The sequence below is a fragment of the Solanum pennellii genome, chromosome 3, assembly GCF_001406875.1.
Source record: "Solanum pennellii chromosome 3, SPENNV200".
Taxonomy (NCBI): Eukaryota; Viridiplantae; Streptophyta; class Magnoliopsida; order Solanales; family Solanaceae; genus Solanum; species Solanum pennellii.
The window spans coordinates 43,668,628-43,688,800 of record NC_028639.1 but is presented as its reverse complement, the minus strand read 5'-3'; the positions used below and the strand labels follow the sequence as shown (position 1 = coordinate 43,688,800).

At 37.6% G+C, this 20,173-nt stretch overlaps 1 protein-coding gene and 1 long non-coding RNA gene across 3 annotated transcripts; both read right to left on the bottom strand.

Moving 5' to 3' along the window:
* Positions 1–2,455: 2,455 nt before the first annotated feature.
* LOC114076345 lies at positions 2,456–7,788 on the bottom strand. Its single transcript, XR_003577177.1, has 3 exons — positions 5,966–7,788; positions 3,847–3,917; positions 2,456–3,065 (listed from the first exon to the last, which is right to left on the bottom strand). It is a non-coding gene; the product is annotated as an uncharacterized LOC114076345 (long non-coding RNA).
* Positions 7,789–11,885: 4,097 nt separating this feature from the next.
* Positions 11,886–19,834, bottom strand: LOC107013049. Of its 2 annotated transcripts, XM_015213034.2 has the most exons (11): positions 19,545–19,834; positions 17,537–17,670; positions 17,365–17,420; positions 16,927–17,250; positions 15,342–15,425; positions 14,712–15,188; positions 13,878–14,013; positions 13,493–13,784; positions 12,696–12,890; positions 12,395–12,517; positions 11,886–12,161 (listed from the first exon to the last, which is right to left on the bottom strand). In XM_015213034.2, exons 4-11 carry the CDS (start codon positions 17,168–17,170, stop codon positions 12,039–12,041), a joined length of 1,674 nt encoding a protein of 557 aa, XP_015068520.1. In that variant the 5' UTR covers positions 17,171–17,250; positions 17,365–17,420; positions 17,537–17,670; positions 19,545–19,834; the 3' UTR covers positions 11,886–12,038. The 2 variants fall into 2 exon arrangements, with proteins under 2 accessions (XP_015068520.1, XP_027770984.1); XM_027915183.1 differs by lacking the exon at positions 17,537–17,670 and having other exon boundaries at positions 19,545–19,723.
* Positions 19,835–20,173: the final 339 nt, after the last annotated feature.

Below are 20,173 nucleotides of genomic sequence, written 5' to 3'. Positions count from 1 at the left end.
TCATTCGACTTAGGGTATCTGCGACTACATTAGCCTTGTCGAGGTGATAAAGGACATTCATATCATAATCTTTCAACAACTCAATCCACCTTCTTTGTCGAAGATTCAACCATTTTGGGTAAACACATATAAGAGACTCTTATGATCGGTAAAAATATTAACATGAACCCCATACAAGTAATGCCTCCAAATTTTCAAAGAAAACACCACGACCTCTAATTCAAGGTCATGAGTGGGGTAGTTTCTCTCATGTACCTTTAGTTTCCTAGAGGTATAAGCTATCACCTTCTCTTGTTGCATAAGCACACACCCCAAACCCACTCGGGATGCATCACGATACACCACAAAATCCTTTGTACCCTCCGATAAGGTCAACACCGAAGCGGAAGTAAGCCTATCTTTCAACAATTGGAAACTCTTCTCACATGCCTCCGACCACTCAAACTTTTTACTCTTTTGGGTCAAAGTTTTCAAAGGAGATGCAATGGACGCGAACCCATCTACAAACCTCCGATAGTAACCCGCTAAACCCAAGAAACTTCTAATGTCTGTCGGAGTCAATGGTCTAGGCTAGTTTTTCACCACTTTTTTTCCTTGGGTCTACCTCAACACCCTCACTGGAGATGATGTGCCCAAAAAGAGTCACCGACCTCAACCAAAACACACACTTACTATATTTTGCATAGAATTGATGTTTTTTAAGGGTTTGCAACAATCCCCTCAAATGACACATATGATCATCATCATTCATCGAACATAGCAAAATATCATCAATAAACACAATAACAAATGAATCTAGGTAATTTCGAAATACCCTATTAATTAGGTCCATAAACACCGCTGGAGCATTAGTGAGACCAAAAGACATTACCAAGAACTCGTAGTGCCCATACCTAGTCCGAAAAGCAATCTTTGGGACATCCTCACCTCTCACCCTAAGTTGGTGATAACCCAACCTCAAATCTATGTTTGAAAAGTAATTCGCCCCTTGAAGTTGATCAAACAAATCATCAATCTGAGGAAGAGGATACTTATTCTTGATAGTGATTTTGTTGAATTGATGGTACTCTATACACATTCTCAAAGACCCATCTTTATTTTTGAAAAGTAACACTGGAGCTCCCCATGGAGATATACTAGGCCTTATAAGACCCTTATCTACTAAATCATTAAGTGGAGCCTTCAACTCTTTCAATTCATCCGGAGCCATCCGATATGGAGGGATTGCAATGGGATTTGTTTTCGGTAGCAAATCGATACCAAAATCAATTTCCCCTTCAGGAGGAATACCGGGAAGGTCATTGGGAAAAACCTTAGGAAATTCACTCACAACGGGGACCGACTCAATAGGAGAAATTTCAGAATCCAAATCTTGGACTCTTACTATATGATAAAGAAAACACTTTAAGATCATTTTACATGCTTCTAGACAAGATATGATGCAACCTCTACGAATAGAATTCACACTATTCCACTCCACAACGGGTTCATTTGGGAAATTAAACCTCACAACTCTTGTCCTACTATCAATAGTATCAAAACTATCATGTAACCAATCGATACCCAAAATGATATCAAAATCAAGCATATCTAGTTCAACTAGATCTACATTAGAAACTCTATTGGGCAATGAAATAGGACAATTTTGATAGACTCTTTTAGCAACAACCGACTCTACCACTGGAGTAGACACAAGAAAAGGCTCATGCAAAATATAAGGTAAAATTTCAAACCTTTTAGCTATTAGGGGTGTAACAAATGATAAAGCAGCGTTGGGATTAAGAAAGGCATTTACATCAAGAGAAAAAACTTTAATCATACAAGTCACCACATCGGGAAAGGTCTCTTGCTCACCCCTATAGCGAAGAGCATAGAAGCGGTTCTTCTTTCGAGCATCACTAGAACTACTTGATTGAGCTTGGCCACTACCCTTGTCTTGACTCTTCAAGTTTGGACAATCTCTCATCTTGTGACCACTCTTTCCACAACTAAAGCAATTATCCATCCCCTTAAGGCAATCACCATAGTGCTTTTTACCACACTTTACAAAAGTTGGCTTCTCATTTGGTGAATTAGTACCTTTTCCCTCTTGAATTTAGGGTTATACACCCTATCACCACTAGCTATTGGGAATTTAGAAGGGACTTGATTTGAAACCGGCTTCTTAAATTTAGGCTTGTCTTGTATCTCAAGCCTATTCTTTGAAGAACCACCATCAAATGACCTTGCCCTCTTAGCATCTCTACTTTTTCACTTAACTCTTGCCTCCTCAACCCTTCTTGCATAAACCATAAGACAGGAAATATTCATGTTGTCATGTAGCATGGAAGATAGCACTCCTCTTGTAAGACCTCCGACACCCCCATCACAAAATGGCTCATTTGGTCTCTAGGATCGGAGACCAAAGAAGGAGCATATTTGGACAACTCAATGAATTCCAAAGAGTACTCATGGACACTCTTCCCTCCTTGACGAAGATTGATGAACTCCGTCACTTTATCCTCCCTCATCTCTCTAGGGAAGAACCGATCTTGAAAAGCCACCTTAAAGATTTCCCAAGTAACCGACTACCCCTAAACGGCCTATTATCACATACCATGTTTGATCCACATCCTTGAGTTCATATAAGGCCAACTCGACCTTCTCACTTGAAGAAACCCCCATAGCATATAGTACCTTGTAGACCTCATCGAGGAATTCTTGGGGATCTTCATCAACCTTAGACCCATAGAAAATAAGAGGGTTCATCCGAGTGAAGTCCCTTAGACGGGATGCCATAGTAGTGACTTGTTGATGAGGACGGGGAAAAACATCCTGATTGCCTTGAGCCGTCGTAGCTTGGGATTGAAACGTCGCAGCTTGTGCTTGAGTAATCATAGCTTGAGCCATTTGAGAAAGAATATCCCTCATATCCGCCTCCGTCATAGGTGCAGGGTTAACCGGGGCTTGATCAACATTAGCATTTTCCTCAAGTAGAGGGGCTTGGTTATCATGGGGAGGAGCTCCCGCATTTGAAACTTCCTCCTTAAGTCTTCGAGCCGCATTCCTTCGAGTGTTCATACTTCCTATAAGCATAACAATAGGATTAGATGCAAAAACACACCATAAGTATATTCTTTTGGCACGATATAAGATTTCCAAGAAAGACAGCGATTCCTATGCATTATATAGGTTCCTACTCATAACTGTGGTGCGCTTCAAAACTATGAATACAAACCTACATAGACGTGGTAGGGAGAGAAACATAACTCAACGATATTCAACCTCATGCTCTGATACCAAGTTTGTCACATCCGGGTTTACCCCCTAGATGTAACCGGCGTCATCATGCTTTTTAAGGAACTAAGACTAGCCTCTGAGTTTCATATCATTACATTAATAGGTTGAAAGATGTGGAAAAATTTAAAACTTTCATTGTCTCTACTTGGAAGTTTACAAAGACCTCTACATACACATAATATATATATATATATATATACACACACACATATATATATATATATATACACACATATATATATATATATATATACATATATATATATATACATATATTCATATCGAGTATACATAAACCCTTCATATAGGAAGGTTACATAGCCTTCTACTTTTATTGCACATACATATATAAGAATATAGAAATAACCTCAATGATTGTCTCATCTGATACAATCTAAACGGATATCACAACACGGCCATAGCCCTTACATCAATTCAACAAAACCATGTATAGGTCATACGAAAGTACAATATTCAATTAACAAGGAAAGAAATGATAGAGTCAATAAGCTAATAACAAAATCCAAATCAAGAAGATGGCATTGCCCTTGAAAGTTGAGGACCTACCCCACTTGGATGAAAGGAAGAATCTAAGCCTTCAATAATGTCGCCTCCAAAAACTCCTCAACGACTGGAACCTAAAAGGTTTGGGAAAAAGGGAAGAAAATGGGGTTAGTACTTCACATGTACTAAGTATGATATCTTATGCACATACACAAGCAAAACATGCTAAAAGGGACTTTTTATAAACACATGCCAAGTTACCCCTATAGGGGCCTAATGCAAGTCAAGTAAGTCATATTAACCAACCAAACATGCTTACTATATCAACAAGTAATACATATCCGAACATACTTGAAATCATGATTTGCAACAACCCTGACATCAAGGAACAATATCACAAGAATGAATACCAGACAAACATATCATATCCACTCGGCACTGTCGGATCACTAAGGCCGACTTTCGTCCCTGCTCGACGGGTGGGTCTTGCAGTCAAGCTCCCTTCTGCCTTTGTACTCGAGGGCCAATCTCCGTCAACAAGACAACTACTCACAAGTACATATCAAGTCAACATGTGCAATGACCAAGCAAAGCCCCATAACCTTACTCAATCAAGTACCCTCAACATGAAAACATGACCTATGTACAACTTTACATATCATGGTATTTAGGCTTGCATTTCATAGTATATTATCATTATAATCCAAGGCATATTCATAAATGAAATAATCAACATATAGTGTCAACAATGTGCAATGGTCATCATATATACATCATATATTATCATAACATAAACATATAAGAACCTCCTCCTAAGACTCCCCTCAAGGCTAACTAGAGTAATGTCTAAGTAGAGTCCCATACCCCTACCTACACTAAGCTAGACCCCTTAGGTTATCCAAGTTAGGGTTTAAATCCTTTAATTCATTTTACCTTTTGGGGACATGTTGCGCTAACCGACATAGACCACATGAGCTAGTGTGGAATCCGGTGTCATAAAACCCTACACCGAAAGAAGGTAGACTACTTGCCAAGGTAGTACCAAAACATGAAACATAGCAACTACGTGGATCCACTTGCTAGTATTCCTATGGGGGGAACATAGTTCAAGAACTAAGAGATTTACTTGGGACCCTCTATATGCGCCATGCATTATAGTCTCAAATCTCAAGAGTAATGTACTGCTCCTACCTTCCCTATGTGGGAAAGGACACTTCTCTATCTAGTTCACTCGGTGCTAAACTAGTGTCCCTTTTTGAAATGTCTTTAAGCCTTTAATTATCAATCATAATTTAATTTAGGCCATAGGGTCTACCCCTCGTATAATCATCATCATCAATAGCTCAATTAAAATTGTATGAGTACAAGCCTTTTCATCACAATTCATATAAGTGAGGTTAACACTTTAGCATTTCATAACATATTAAGGCTCATTGATAGTTTTCACCATATTTATAGCACATACACCTTAATCAACCTCACAACATAGTCAAGACATTTCAATTCAACATCATACCACCTTATAATCCTAGTATAAGGCATACTCCAATGTAATATCATTACTTAAAAACAATTAATATCAATTGGAAGTAAAGATAGAGATTCTACGGCTTACCAATTCTTCCTCATAGTCTATCATCAAGGTCTTACCATCAACCCATAATTCAACCCAATCTGGGAGTAACATCATCACACAATGATAACCAATAAATTAACAAGTCCAATTGCATCTCGATAACACAATTCACCTTTAGATTACAACTTGAGACAAGGTACATGGGCTAATTTCATATTATAATTCACAACCCTAAATGATATATCAATAACTAGCATGACAGGCCTACAACTCATTTTAATTTAATCATAATAACACCATAGGATAGTAATCTAATCAACAACCAACTCAATTGAATGATCACAATACAATATAGGTCAAGATCACTACCTAGGGTTAGGGATGGAGGACCATATTCTTCAATTTAGAGAAAACCATCAACAATTACCATAAACAATTTGAATTAAATATTAATATACTCAATATAATCCTAAAAAATCATTAACAACTCAATCCATAACTTCAATTTCGTAATTTAATGAAACCCATAAGAAAACTAAACTTTTGAAATCTATTTTTGAAGGAACCCTTTGAGGAAAGGATCTCAAAGGTGAATAGAACCCATACCTTAATGTTTCTTAACAATTTGATGAAGAATCAACCCTTTTCCAGCCCCCAATTAACCTTCCAAGCTAAGCTTCTATGGCGTCTTCCAATTAGAGAAACAAAGAAGAGAGAAGCAAGAGGGTTTATTTGAGAGTTGTGTTTTGATTAATGAGGGTTGAGGGTATTTATAGTAGGACTTGATCAACTTAATAAGTCTCTCTTGAATCCCCAACTAACCCCTAAAAAACTTAGTTAGTTAAATGAACTTAATTTAAAACGTGTAGGAATTGCAGACCCCATCGACGAGACTTCGATCGATGTACCGTTGGTCCACCGACGATCCGTGCTGCACATCCGTAAGTCCGGTCAGAGACTGTTGAAGGCGAGGCTTTTCTACAATTTGATAAGTGTGGGACGACGGTGGCATCGACGCCCCGTCGATCTACACATAGGACGTCGTCCGTCCCGTCAATGCACACTACCAGGCAGTGCTGCATCAAACTGCAGGGGTCCTCCTCAAGGGCCCTTGGTTGGTACTTGGGGAGTCGTACCTAGACGTTTTAGCCATGGAACAACTCAAACACCCATTAGTTACCTTTTCACCAACGTTCGCACAAATCTGACTCCTAAACTTAGTCAAGTAGGCTAAGGCACACTATCATCCCTTTGAACAAACTTCCTGGATGTTTTGGACGTTTTGGTTTATAAATCTCCTAAATGATCTATATCCATTAAAAATAGACTAAAAACAGTGTTTAGACTCTATGACACCCATGTTAGGCTTTACAATGAGTCTTGGATTTTCAAGGTGTTACACCATAGGATTCCCTATTCCTTCGAAAGTATCAAACTTAAGAATCTTGAACCCTTCAGGAAGATTCAAATTTGAATGGATGCACAAATCCTCATAGTTTAGACCAGCGGCATCGGGGATGCTTTTGAATTCTTTCATCGCTTTCCTGATTTAATCCTTTATATCCACTTTCGCTTCTTTCTTTGCCCTCCATTCTCTTTCCTGTTCCTCATAGTTATCCAGCTTAGGACCATGCACGTCGTGCTCAGTCGGGATGAGAATATGAAAAGTTGTTCTTTTAGGTAGGGGTGGATCTACGGAAGGACTTTGGGCATTTTGGGTGGTTTGGTAGTTTTGCGGATAAATATGAGGATTGGTATTTTGATTTAAGTGGTGGTAGGGTGTTCGGGGAATGAATGTATTTTGGTTTGGATTATGGCTCTGGTTTTGTGGTGGTGGAGCGGTTTGATGTTGGGTATTTTGAGGATGGGGTGGCATTTGGGTGTGGTTGTTTTGAGGAGGAGGTGGAGTTTGGTAGGATTTGGAAGCATATTGAGGATATTGGGTAGTCAGGTCTATAATGGAAGGATTCTGAGTAGGTGTAGATGTTGATTCATAGCTGGATCAATGCTTAAAGAAGGGAAGTAGATAGAAGGTCTCCTATCAGCAATTTTAGAAGCAAAACCTGTGGAGGCAAATCCTGTCTCCTTTGCATCTCCACCCTTATTTCTGACATCTGTTGCATCAGTTGCATAATCAATTCGTTCTGGTCCGCTATGGTGGGTGGAGACACCATAACGTCGGTGAGACTTACTTCTTCATTTTTGTCTCCTATTACTGCTTTTCCTTTGTATGAATCTTATCTGGGAAAAGAATCTGCGGGACCTTTGGATCTGGTAAAATAAGGATGATCTGCCAGCTTAATCGACACAGATCAGTTTCAAAGTACCTGAGGAGGAAAACAACTCAAAGGCAGGTTTGTCAGTTTAAATTCAGAATGCAAAATGCATAATATCACACATAGAGTAGATAAACACACAAGTTACTTTGTTTGAGGATATCATCAACCCACTAGTAAGGACGGAAAGAGATTTTTTAACAAGCAGAAGTTTGCTTGCTTCTTGGTTCGACACCATCTCATAAAGGCTAAATCAAGTTGAGCTAAGGTCTTCTTGCAGTTGTTCTTTGATGTTCGTTGATCTGGTCTTTGTATCTTCTCGTAACATGAAAGGGGGGAAGAATGAAATTTTTGAAAGATAGGGGCCGGGCCTTGAAAGGCTGCCTACGTATCTGACAAGCAGAATTCAGGCCCTACGTAGATCGGATACAAGATAAAATATTGATTTTCTTTCATTCATTCTGGATGGTTACATGGAAATTGAAAGACAACAACAAAGCTTTAAACATAAAATGATGACTATATCTCATTCATTCTTCTTCTCAACGTCGTCTCAATCACGAGCAATAAACTCGACTCGAATTTTTACCATATCGACAAAGGATTCGACGTCATAGCAAAAACTGAGACATGTTGAGAGGCTATGATCTATAGCATCATGGTAAGCACAAGGTTTAAATATTCCTCCTCCAATGAGATCGAGACCTCTGTCATCATCGTGGAGAGAGGCTAAGACCCCATTCCGAACCAAATCACTGTAGATTTCTAGCACCGTCTGGAACGGCATGAAATAAGGACAAATGAATCGGGTGTGATCACTGGGCCCTGACTGATCATAGGTGAGGAAAGTGTTCCAGCCAAACAAGTGCGGGATGTTCCCAATGTCGATCTGGCTGCAAATTCTCACCTTAAGCTACACAAATTCTTCTATAGTATGACCTCATTGGTTCGGGTGGAAGGCACATACCTTTGAAGGGTTTTTTTTCCCAAAGACTGAAGCCACGTCCTCATGAGGTTTCCACCCTAGATATCATACAAAAAAGCGCAAGACATAACATTCGCTCCCACGCGATGTGTCGGCTCGTAGGCCGAATTAGTGATTCACTTATCTTCTCCTCTCAGACGGCCCAGAAATGGAGGATTATAGACGATTTCCTCGTCAATGTCTTCCTCAATTTCCCTAGGGTGAGTGTCGTCTAGACCACCACTAGCCTCTAGCTCGCGTATAGAGTATTTCCCGTGCATTTTCTAAAGTTTGATGATCATGTTATGGTGGAACGCATTGTTCTTCTTCCTTAATGCATACATTCTTTCCTTCATAGTGATGAATTCCGCCATCTCTGCTGTCAGTTCCTCATTAAGTGATGCATTTTTGGCTAACAGACTTGCGGTTTCCGACTCTATCTATGGTTCTCTTGCTTCCCTTTCTTGAACCCTCAGTCGAAGCATATTTAACTTCTTACTCAAATCCTCTCTCTCTCTCTGCCTCAATGTCTTTCTTCTTCTTCATTTTTGACCCCAAATCCTCATCCAGCGCCGCAGTTGCGGCTTTGTAGACTGATGTGGCAACTTCGACCCTGAGTCCTTCTTCTTTGACCTCTTGAATTTCCCATGTGATTTGTTCTATCTTTCTCTGTAACTCCTCTCCCGTAAGTTCCACCTTGATACTCTTATCCTTTCTGGAGATCGAGTTTTGCTTTTGATTGAGAAACTTAAAACTCGGAAATTTTGGACGGATTTTGTTATTGTGACTTGTATTTTTCTGGAAATTTCTGGAAAGGAGTGTGTTTATGATATCCTCATTCACAGTAACATAGCACATAAGAAGTTAAAACGCATATGAATCGCCTTCTAAACATACAGGGGACCCTTTTGTGCCAAGGGTAGGCCTAGCACATTTGAATGATGTACACATGAATTTGAACCAGATAATCAACCCCCCCAAACAAATTTCACACAATAATACTTAATGTTCACAATGAGAAATAAAGGAACAAAATATGAAGTAACAGACCGACGCAGGGGCCATTTAAATGTACGAAAATGTAATAAAGGCAGGCCCACGCAGAGGCTGAAAATTGACAGTAATACTTATAAAAACCCGCGCAGGGGCGAAATCCACTATGCTATCCCTGACGGGCCTGCTCCTTCGTTGCTCTCCTGAGTATTGTATTGCTGAAACATACATCGTAGTATTAGCAAGAAACCTTCGCCCAGCATCCTTTATCTTTCCAGCTTTCGTATCGCATCCTCTCTATCTTCTCTTTGACCCAGGAATCAAATTCATCATATCCACGTCTTAGCTTTTCCACTTCTTGAGTTTCCTTCTCAAGAGCATCTTGGTTATCAATATATTTGACGTACATTTCCTGGGCTTCACGTTTTACCTCCCTTAACTCGATCACAGCCTTGGCCACCTTGTCTTCTATACTGCAAAAACTCGCGGGATCGAAGAGGAGATTCTTTGTATGTTATCTTTCAACCAAGCTTTTTAAGTCTCATCATATCCGGCGTTGAATCGGTCTGGGGCAATGGTGTCTCAATCCATCCACTTAGCCCCTTTCCACTCTCTCAGCATTTCTAAAACCTAGTGCACTCTATCTTCCCCAATATCGTACACATAGGCGTCATAGTACGCCTCTGGAGGCGTGGTTTGCATCCTCCCAAACTGTCGAAGCACTTGGAAAGGTGCATACGGGCATATTCCCCTAATACCTGGTAAGGAAGCACACGATGTCTTCAGCCTTCTATGACGACTTCTTTTGATATGAAGTGATCGAGTATCCATTGGATATCCTCTCCTCTTAGTTCGGAAAAAATCTGAGCCCATCTACCCCTCGTTCTCTGATTCTTCAGATTTGCCCAAAACAATATATCGATCAAATCTTTGAGGGTATTCTAATTATCCGAAGTTTGCAACTCCCAAGTCCCAGCCCCTTTGCAAAGTGACTCAAAATCCACCACTGAAGGAGTATATTACACCCTTGGAAATAGCGATGCCTTTCCTTGCACTTTCCCAAGGCTCGATACATATCCGACAGAATGACGCAGCTATAGGGTAGTACTTCACTTGTCCTTGAATGTTGTATCCTTTGAAAAAAGTATGTGCGAGTGTTATGACTCGGGTGTTGATACTCAGACTCGGTCCATGTGGAAAGACCATTGTTCCCAACAATGATACAGAAAATGCTAAAGGACGAATTTCGTTCCATTCTCTGTAGGATACCTTGAACTCCTGGTTATATTTAGTGTAAAAGCTTGTGTGCCCGAAACTGACATAGATGTCTCTGAATGCTATGTTAGACTCTTGCCACTAGTAGACAAAATCTTTTTCTAACCCGAGCCAGTCTGTTATATTCTCTACAGAAGGTTTGTTGGGTGTGAATATGTCTTCTTGCTTTCTTGCTCTTCTCTCCAACCCTGTACCCACTATGTCGATGCAGTCTCGAATCTCTTTGATAGTCGGGGTGATCTCCACAGTCCCGAATTGGAATACCATTCTTTCATTATCCTAGTAACCTGTGAGGGCCTCGATCAATTCTGGCCAACCTTTTATGTTGATCAACTCGGTTAGCGCACCCACGTACTTGTTGAGAGTTCTTTTATGATCCCTCTCAAGATGTTCCTATTCGCGCAGTTTCCCTTTTCCTTTAATAGGAATGTGTGAAACCCTAGTTGAGTCATACAAGGAAAGCAGTTTTCCATTCGTCACATTCTTTCCTTATTATAATTCTTCTTCTTTAACAAGGTGTTCCTATTCGCGCAGTTTCTCTTTTCCTTCCTTCAAGTTAGTGAACCTGGTTCACTTTGTCACTATCAAACCAGTTCTGAATATTGTGATGTCATTAGAAGCTTTAGCCAATAAATAATGCTCCTCTTGAACCCTAAAGTACTAAAACCAATTATAGAGGGTCGCGTGGTGATGTTATTAATAATGTGTACGGGCTCTTCCACTCACCAAACCCTTTTTATATTTTATCTCGTTTGTCCTTTTATCCACATCACTAGGGTACAATTCCTTTCATTTGTCTGCTGCATTTCTTCCCTCTATCTCAAGGGTGTATTCCCCCAGGATCCGATTTTCCTTGTCCTATCAATCTACACATGTTTTGCTTCATGCCACATATGACAGACAAGTTTTACCCAATACACCATGATGTTCACAAAAATTGAAAATACAAATGAGGGGCTCTCAAAAATAGTTATGTATTGATTTTAATTAGCAAATTTTTTTGGAAGTTACCAAATTGTCATATTAAAATGTTAGTAGTTTGTCATATGTAATAACAAAAAATATTTGTGGGCTCTTATAAAATATGTTTTATAGAAAACTGGAATTTCATAATTACAAGGGGGACTATTTGAAGACTCCTCCACTACAAATGCAGGTGGAAGTAATAATATCAATCTGAAAATGAATCTTCAACGCACATAAGTGTTGGTATTTGGTCATTATCAACAAAATTAATTTTGTTCAATCTCACACATCCAAGAACTTTCTCCGGTAATTCCTCTGGCTTTTGCGCCTGCATTATTTATCGATGAATTTAAGTTTCATGCACTAACTAATAAAATATACATTATTGAATCATAATGTGACAAGTATTAAGTAATCTACACTGGTAATGTTAAAAAAAATAAAGTTGTACTGTTGATGTAATCAATAAATATATCATCTTAAGCCTAAATCAAAGCTAACTTCCTCAATCCTAATATATTCAATTCTTGCTGATATATTACAAGTAAAAAAAAGGGAAACCTGAATTGTTAGACCAAGATCCAGTATCCCGAATCCTAAACGCTCTCTAAAAGAGTCTAATCCCTTTCTTGCAATGTAGCTGAAGCGATGAATGTCGAGATCAACCTCGAAGTAATTTGGTCCCTGCAATAAACAGAAAAAGGAAAGATAGACTTGATGTTCATGTTCGATGACGTAAAAATATTGCTAAAGTCAAGATAAATAAAGAATTTAAGTTATATGCTCTGGATTGTAAAGACTTTTAGACTATCAATTAAATGTAACCTATTATACTCTATGCTCAGTAGGATAGAGTATCCACCTGATAAAAGCTGTGTTGAGGGCGCGAAAGCACTGGCTTCTCATTGTAAGCATTCAAAAGCTTACTTTCAGTAGCATTTGAAACAATCTCATCTGGATTAACCACTCCAACCATAATCTTCAACCTCTCTCTAAAAGGAACAGACGATTCTCTTGCAAATCCTTTAACCTTTTCCATATCATCCTCAACTAATCTCTGTCGTACGAATATTGAAATGAAAATTTAATACCAAAGCAAGTCATGTTGAAAGTTCTCCGATCCCTACTACCACTTTCATGGAAAGAGACAGATGAAGAATTATATCACTAGGTTAAACCGAACCGACATTTCTACAAGAAATGTAGATGCATAAGAGCAAAATAATTGATATGTCCACAAAAATGTTAAATGTTGAACCCCATAATGTACTAAGAGCCTAAAGGTTGAAGCATCAAATTTGAATTTCTCGATTCACCTCTTGATCATAAAAAAATCTATTTCATGTAATACCAACGACTTAAGAGATCTCATAAAATGTAAGACAAGCTTTTTTCTAATTAGTTAAAGAAAGAATTAGACATTTTTTCCATATCTTCCCAATAATGACATTGAGAAATATCATATTCTAGAAAAACAGAGAAACCATGGAAGCAAAAGACTCATACCAACTGCTACCTACTCGGCGGTAAAAATGGAGAAGCCGTGTTCTGTGAGCTATAAAATTGTTCCATGCAAAGAGTGAAGTGTATCTTATAAGTTTGGCACATATTCATTTTCATATCTTTCAAGTAAGAGAATTTTTTTAGACATGAATGTACCTTGATGCTGTCCTGAAACTGGGGAGAAACGTCTTTGTCAAAAGTTTCAGAAATTTTGAAATATATGACAAGGCTCAAGCCTTCTCCATCACCATCACCAACGAACATTGGAGCGGGATAAGTAGGCAACTGAATATTGACAATTAGTAATGGAGGAAATTTTCCATCTCCTTTTGCAGAGGGAAGCACAAGGTGTTGTGCAATGTGATTTATCTTCTTAGGACACACAAATAAATCAACCCCAGTAGGAATATAAGGAGACACGCTTGGAGCAGGAGATTTTCTCTTGTCACTGCAAGATTTAATCAAGGAAATGTATGGGTAATAAATTATCATTTACAAGATATATTGTCACACTTAAAAAGGATTCCACTTAGGAGTATACCTGAAATAACTATCGCTACGTAGCTTAAAGTTTGAGGGATCAATCTTTGACCAACTTCTTGCACTAAACTTTTCTTCTGTGCAACAAGGAATTTGCAGCCCGGCTCTAGGACGAAAAAGATATTTTTTTGATGCACCTACAATCAGAGATGGATCCAGGATTTAAACCTAATTGGTCCACGATTCTCAATTCTTTAAAGACATGGTTCAAAACTTAGTTATTGTGTTCTTAGGTGAGATTACGACTTAAACATTTGTCCCTCAACCATATGTTTGCTCTCCTATATTTTACATTCTAGAATAAGCGTAAACATATACTTCAGTCTTACTAAACCCCAAGGATCGCCCAAGTCCATATATATAAGCAGATGGTCAGTCCATTCCCAAACCAATATGAGACTCCAACCCACTCTAAATCCCCTTCACGCCTATGCCAAACTATAGTGTGAACAATATAGCATGGAGCCAAACTGGGAAGAAACTTACTGCTACCCTGTAATCAAAAGGAAGAAGTAGTATCTCTATTCATGAATATTGAAGGTACCTATACAATTACAAGGATTCTATAGAAGGGAACATATCAAAATTAATAGAAGGAAATATTCTTAATTTACACCTGTGATTTGGATACCATATTTTGTAACAACAAGAAAAATAATTACAAAGTCACCATCATATCATGATCACAATAAGAATAAAATTACCAATTAGATTCATAAAGAATAAGGAAAACACAGAGATTTCATGGAAAAAAAATGCATGTAATGATTTTTGCCTTTTAGCTTAATTTAAGATGAAAGAATGATATTGAAATTGTAAGTGGCGAGGTACTTACAATATTTATCGTCTTCTTTTCCATCCACAGATGTTTTCTTTAGAGAAAGCCTTATAGTTGATTGCTTTACTTTAGAAACTTGGCCTGATTTCGATGCACTAATGATCTGTTCATTAAAACTCAAGGAAGTAACCAGCTTCGGTAGGACAGTCTTAAGAACATTCTCTTGAGTTTTCTCCAGCATACCAAGTTTATCCTCCTTAACACTATTAAAACTTCCATATGCACGATCCAAATATCTCTTCCTTTGGGCACCAAGGACTTCGTGCTTCCCAAGGGACGGAACTTCATAGCCCTGACCACCTATAAGTGCAAGTCCTTTCGGACTGTTAACTCCATCTTTGAGCAAAAACTTATCTGATCTACTGCCATCTATCTTGAGACATCTTTCGTGGTACTCCTTGTACTTAAGGTTGTTATCCATAAAGCATGATGAAGTTTCATATTGAAGAACCTGTCCAGTTCTTGGGAATCGATCTACAAAAGTTAAAGAGTATAAATAAGCAAAGAGAAATTTAGACGTGGTGTCTATTATGTTGGAAGAAGGGATCACTCTAGCAGCTAATTAGCTAATAGAATATTGATGTCAAATGTGGGTAAAAACAACAGAAAAAAAAAGATGTGCATTACCTCCATAGACGCTACTGAAGTCATCATCTGAGTCAGAGTCAACATTGCTGCATGTATCAAACCAAGCTTCTTCTAGGCCAAGAACTGCAAGCATGTAAATTTTCTAATCACTTTCAAACATTTTGTTTTGGAATAAAATAGTCAATATTAACATAATCTTCATCGTACAGTAAAGATGACAGCTGAATATACTCTTTTGACATTCTTCTCTCAACAAAATAGAATCTGAAAATATTCTTCATATAGGTTTATTTTTAGAATCACATGGACAATATCATTTTTGAGCAGGACCAAGACTGAATATTTGGAATGTATATCAGTGTTTCGATAGATGAAGCCGTCGAGGAAGTGAGGCTTGCCACACAGACTATTCCCAAGAGAGAGAGTTTCAAATATCTTGGGTCTGTCATCCAAGGTAGTGGGGACGGGGAACCTTTGTAGCTCAGTTGTTTGCCTACCTGAACTTCCACCTTGTTGGTGAGGGTTCAATTCCCTACATTGCAATCCCCTCCCCATTTCCCCTTCCCCTACCCCCAATTTATATTTAAAATAAAAGGTAGTAGGGACATCGACGATGATGTCTTGCATCACTTCGGGTGGTGTGATTGAAATATTTGGAGGCTTACCTATGGAATCTTGTGTGATAAAAAGTACCACCTAAACTTAAATTTAATTTTTACATATCGGTGGATTGACTATCCTTGTTGTATGGGGCAGAGGGTTGGCCAGTCAAGAAATCTCAAGTTCAAAAGATGCATGTTATGGAGATGAGGATGTCCAAATGGATGGTATACTCGGAGTTACAAGATTAGGAATGAGGTTATTTGGGAGAATGTGGAAGTGATTTCTATGGTGGGCAAGATGAGGGAAGCGAGATTAAGATGGTTTGAGCATGTGTAGAGGAACTGTGTCAACACCCCAGTGAGGAAGTGCAATAGGTAGGTTGTAGGGGGTACACAGAGGAGTAGAGGTAGGTTGAAAAAGTATTGAAGAGATGTGATTAGACAAGACGTGGCGCACCTTCATATTACCGAGGACATGACTTTAGATAGGAATGAGTGAAGGTCATGTAGTAGGGTGGACAGGTTGTAGGGATAGAGTTTTGTCTTGCAAAGGTTTGGTACTTGGTATAGGATTAGTCCTTACCCTATGTTGTTTATTGTATTTTGATTATCACACTATTTTGTTGTTATTGTTTCTCTCTTGTGGACTTTATATTGTCTTTCTTATTAACCATTATGCTTTTCTTATTTGGAATTAATGCACTTGAGCGGAGGGTCTTTCGGAAACAACCTCTCTACCTCCATGAGGTGGTGGTAAGGTCTGCGTACGCTCTATCCTCCCCAAACCCATTTTGTGAGCCCAGGGTGTGTTTGATTGATCAAAATTTTTTGGGAAACATTTTAGCTAGGAAACTAACAAACCAACTTCTTTTCAAGAAAACATTTCCCTTGTTACTAAACACACTTAGTCTATCTCACTTATCTAATACATATCCTTTTACATTCTTGATATCTTTTAATCAGGTATATTTTCATCAGCCGCAGGCTTTATACAATAGACAATGATCAAAATAATGACGTACCAGTTGCATCTGTTTGAGTATGATGCCACTGCAACTGAGTAAGATGGTATTTGGAATTGGAAACCTCAGATCTTCTAACAAACTCACTAACAGCAATGTGTGGTCCTACATCACTGTTTCTTCTCCTGGTTCCTTCTACAAGAGAGATCAAATTCTTTCCACGGAATTTTCTATGACGGCGACGATGATGATGTCTCTTATTTACTTTGATTGTATGGCCTGGAGTTGACACACAAGCACCCATTATTCTGATTCAGCTTACGAATTTGTTCTGTCCCATGCCAGATTCCAATTACAATTGTGGAACAGAAGAAATAAAGACACCTGGTAATTGAGCAAAAATAAATAGAAATTAATGTCTCATTATTATGATATCTTCATCTAGACCTATAAATGTACCAAGAGCTTTCGAAACAAGAATTTATACAAATTCCATACCTATAGTCACAACAGAGTAGTGATACAACGATATACTGGACTTGCTGGTCTAAAATCTTGAATCCGCCATCGTCCAATAGAATTTTGTGAGTATATTAATAAATTCAAATTAAATGGAGGGATAATGAGTTCAAACTTTTTTCAGTAATTACAAGTAAATACAAACACTTACTTTAAATGAGTACTAACATCTTGAACTAACTATACAGTCTAACAATGGCAATGTTGGGCCAGTATCAAAAGAGAGAACATAGAAAAAGAAGGATAGTTGAATTTCCAAAATTGTACCACACACGCCAATAGGACCTGTGAAATTGCATTAACGCAGGTAAACTTGAATAAGTCCTGATTAAGCAATGTCCAATTTTTCAACAGCATATTGGAACTCATTAATATAGGATAGAAACAGATCATATTTAAGGTTTAGTAGCAGTGGAAAACGACTAAAACTAAGAGTTTTGATACCATGTTCAATTGTGCGAGCATTTCATTTAAAATTTTAACTATTAAAGAGGATACACCATTACTTATTAAATTATATCTTCAAGATCGATGATAAAAGTAGAGAAGTTAGATTGCTCTTTGTTTTCTGACTTGAACAATGTACATGTAATGAAAATTTTATTAAAACAGTAGAATATATTTATCAAGTGAATACACAATTTTGCAAAGAGAACACACTTGAATCACACTAAGATAAAACCTTTAAACAATATAAATGTGTTTGCAAATGAGAATAAACAAAAAAAATAATTGGAGACAAAAGTTAAAATGTCAAAGCAGGGAAGCATGATCAAAGAGGGGACAAGATAAGTTGTTATTTCCTTCGCTTAAGAATGAATTCGTGAGTAATTATGGATGAAATGCACACAAACTAGCAAAATCATGAAACAAACTTTATGTTAGAATAGAAAAAGAATTTGCTAATTTGTTAAGTACATAGTCAACACAAAATCAAATAACAATGTGGAGATCAGAGCAGCATTATGTCAACGAAATATGTCTCAACAAAGAAGAATCGGGGGAAGTGGTCCGGTGGATGAAAACATTATTGAAAGATGATAAAGATTTTTAAAGACTTTTTTCGCGTTATTCCAGTCTCCCCTAATCTTCCGACAAGAAAAGAGGAAAAACTAATGCAGTAGAACAAAAAGTAGATTATATCATGCACAAGCCTTAAAAGCTATACTACATTTTCCTTCAGTTGACTTGATTAATTAATATCTAATAAAGCTCAATAAATGTGTGAATACTTTAAGTGAATCTTTTAGAATACACATTTTTCACCGAGGCGTGGTGGATAGAAGCAATTGTTGTGGAAACCTAATCTGAGATAAAGCACTCTGTCTAAAAGTATGAAAGAAAAGATATAATATGAGCCCAATTGCTCTTCTCGAATGGTTTTACTATGATGGAATAGGGGAGTGGCAGCCAGAGAAAATGCAACAGCATAGAGAGTTTATTTCACTGCGTAAGATACTGGAATCAACCACGACTATCATAAGCGGTTCATTTTCATTCTCTTCTTTTGGAAGAGGAATCAACTAAAGGTGTAGCATGCTTTTCTCTTAGAGAGGCGGGCAACTTATAAAGTGGTCACCTAAAAATTTAATATAATCTTTTAGTGAACTGTTACAGAATACTTGCAAGAGTTGCAACTACATGAATACATACCCATAAAAATTCCACTGTACTATTTCATCTTAAAGCTTAAAACTGCAACACAGCACACTTTTATTTACATCAAAATATTCTCAACATGCGCCCCTTCACACGCAAGGACTTGCTTTTTAGTGACCAAGAATGATGAAATTGATGACACTTGAGAATCAATCCCATGTGACTATCTCATTTAAAATATTAAGTTGTTAAAGAGAGTACACTTATTTTACTTCATTATATTTTCAACACATTCAGTAGGATAAGAAATGCAGTTTCATGATTCAAACCATTATATCAACACTCGGGGCGGAACCAGCAATTATAACAAAAGAAAAATCTAAAAATGCCACATTTGAGAATTAAAACAATTTTTGAGTCATCTTTAATTCATAACATTAGAAGTTAAGGGTGCCTCAATTTATATATACATAGCACATATTTTTTTTAGCTATTAATATAATATAATTTTTAAATGAAGGGAATTCAAAACGATCAATTTGGGAACAAATGGTAATTACCTTAACAAGCGAAGAGGAATAATTGATGAAAGAAGCTTGGCTTGGTTTCTCCCTCTCTTTGGGAAAGAAGAAACAAAAACCAGAAAGAGAGGGAGAGATCAGAGTTCCAAATCTTCTCTGTTTATTTTTAAAAACAAATCTATTTATATTTTGGATATTTTCCCCCTGTTTTATATCAAAAGAATTTTGATGGAGTGATTTTTTAACAAAGATAGAGAGAGAAATGAATGAGAAAATGTAGGGAAGAAGTAAAACGGAACGTTCTTTTAGCTGCATGTGTGACTCTTTGCTTATTTCCTTTCCACTCCATCCATTTTAATTTTTATCCATGCATGCAACCTCTTATCCCCTTTCTATTATATTCACCAAATGTGGTCCATCCAAAATTTAAAGTCCATGTGTAAAGTATGTTATTTAAGCTTGCCCTGCTCCATTTAAATATACTAGTATACCGTACGTTGCGCGGATAATATTAAAAAAATTAATTATGTTATATATTATGTGTTCAAATTTTTTAATGTAAATTAATATATCAATGAGTTATTATTACATACTTCTGAAATGATTCGCCAAGTAATTTTTTCGTACTTCTTCACACACCTTGAATACTTGTAAGTTATTGGGGGGGG

What these genes read in the sequence shown, in the direction of transcription:
- LOC107013049 (XM_015213034.2), bottom strand. Translation starts at nt 17,170, where the DNA reads ATGGGTGCTTGTGTGTCAACTCCAGGCCATACAATCAAAGTAAATAAG. An exon ending in AGTTTCAGGACAGCATCAAG is followed by an intron (nt 12,891 to 13,492) that starts GTACATTCATGT and finishes TTCGTACGACAG; the next exon opens with AGATTAGTTGAGGATGATAT. An exon ending in CTCAACACAGCTTTTATCAG is followed by an intron (nt 12,518 to 12,695) that starts GTGGATACTCTA and finishes TGTTTATTGCAG; the next exon opens with GGACCAAATTACTTCGAGGT.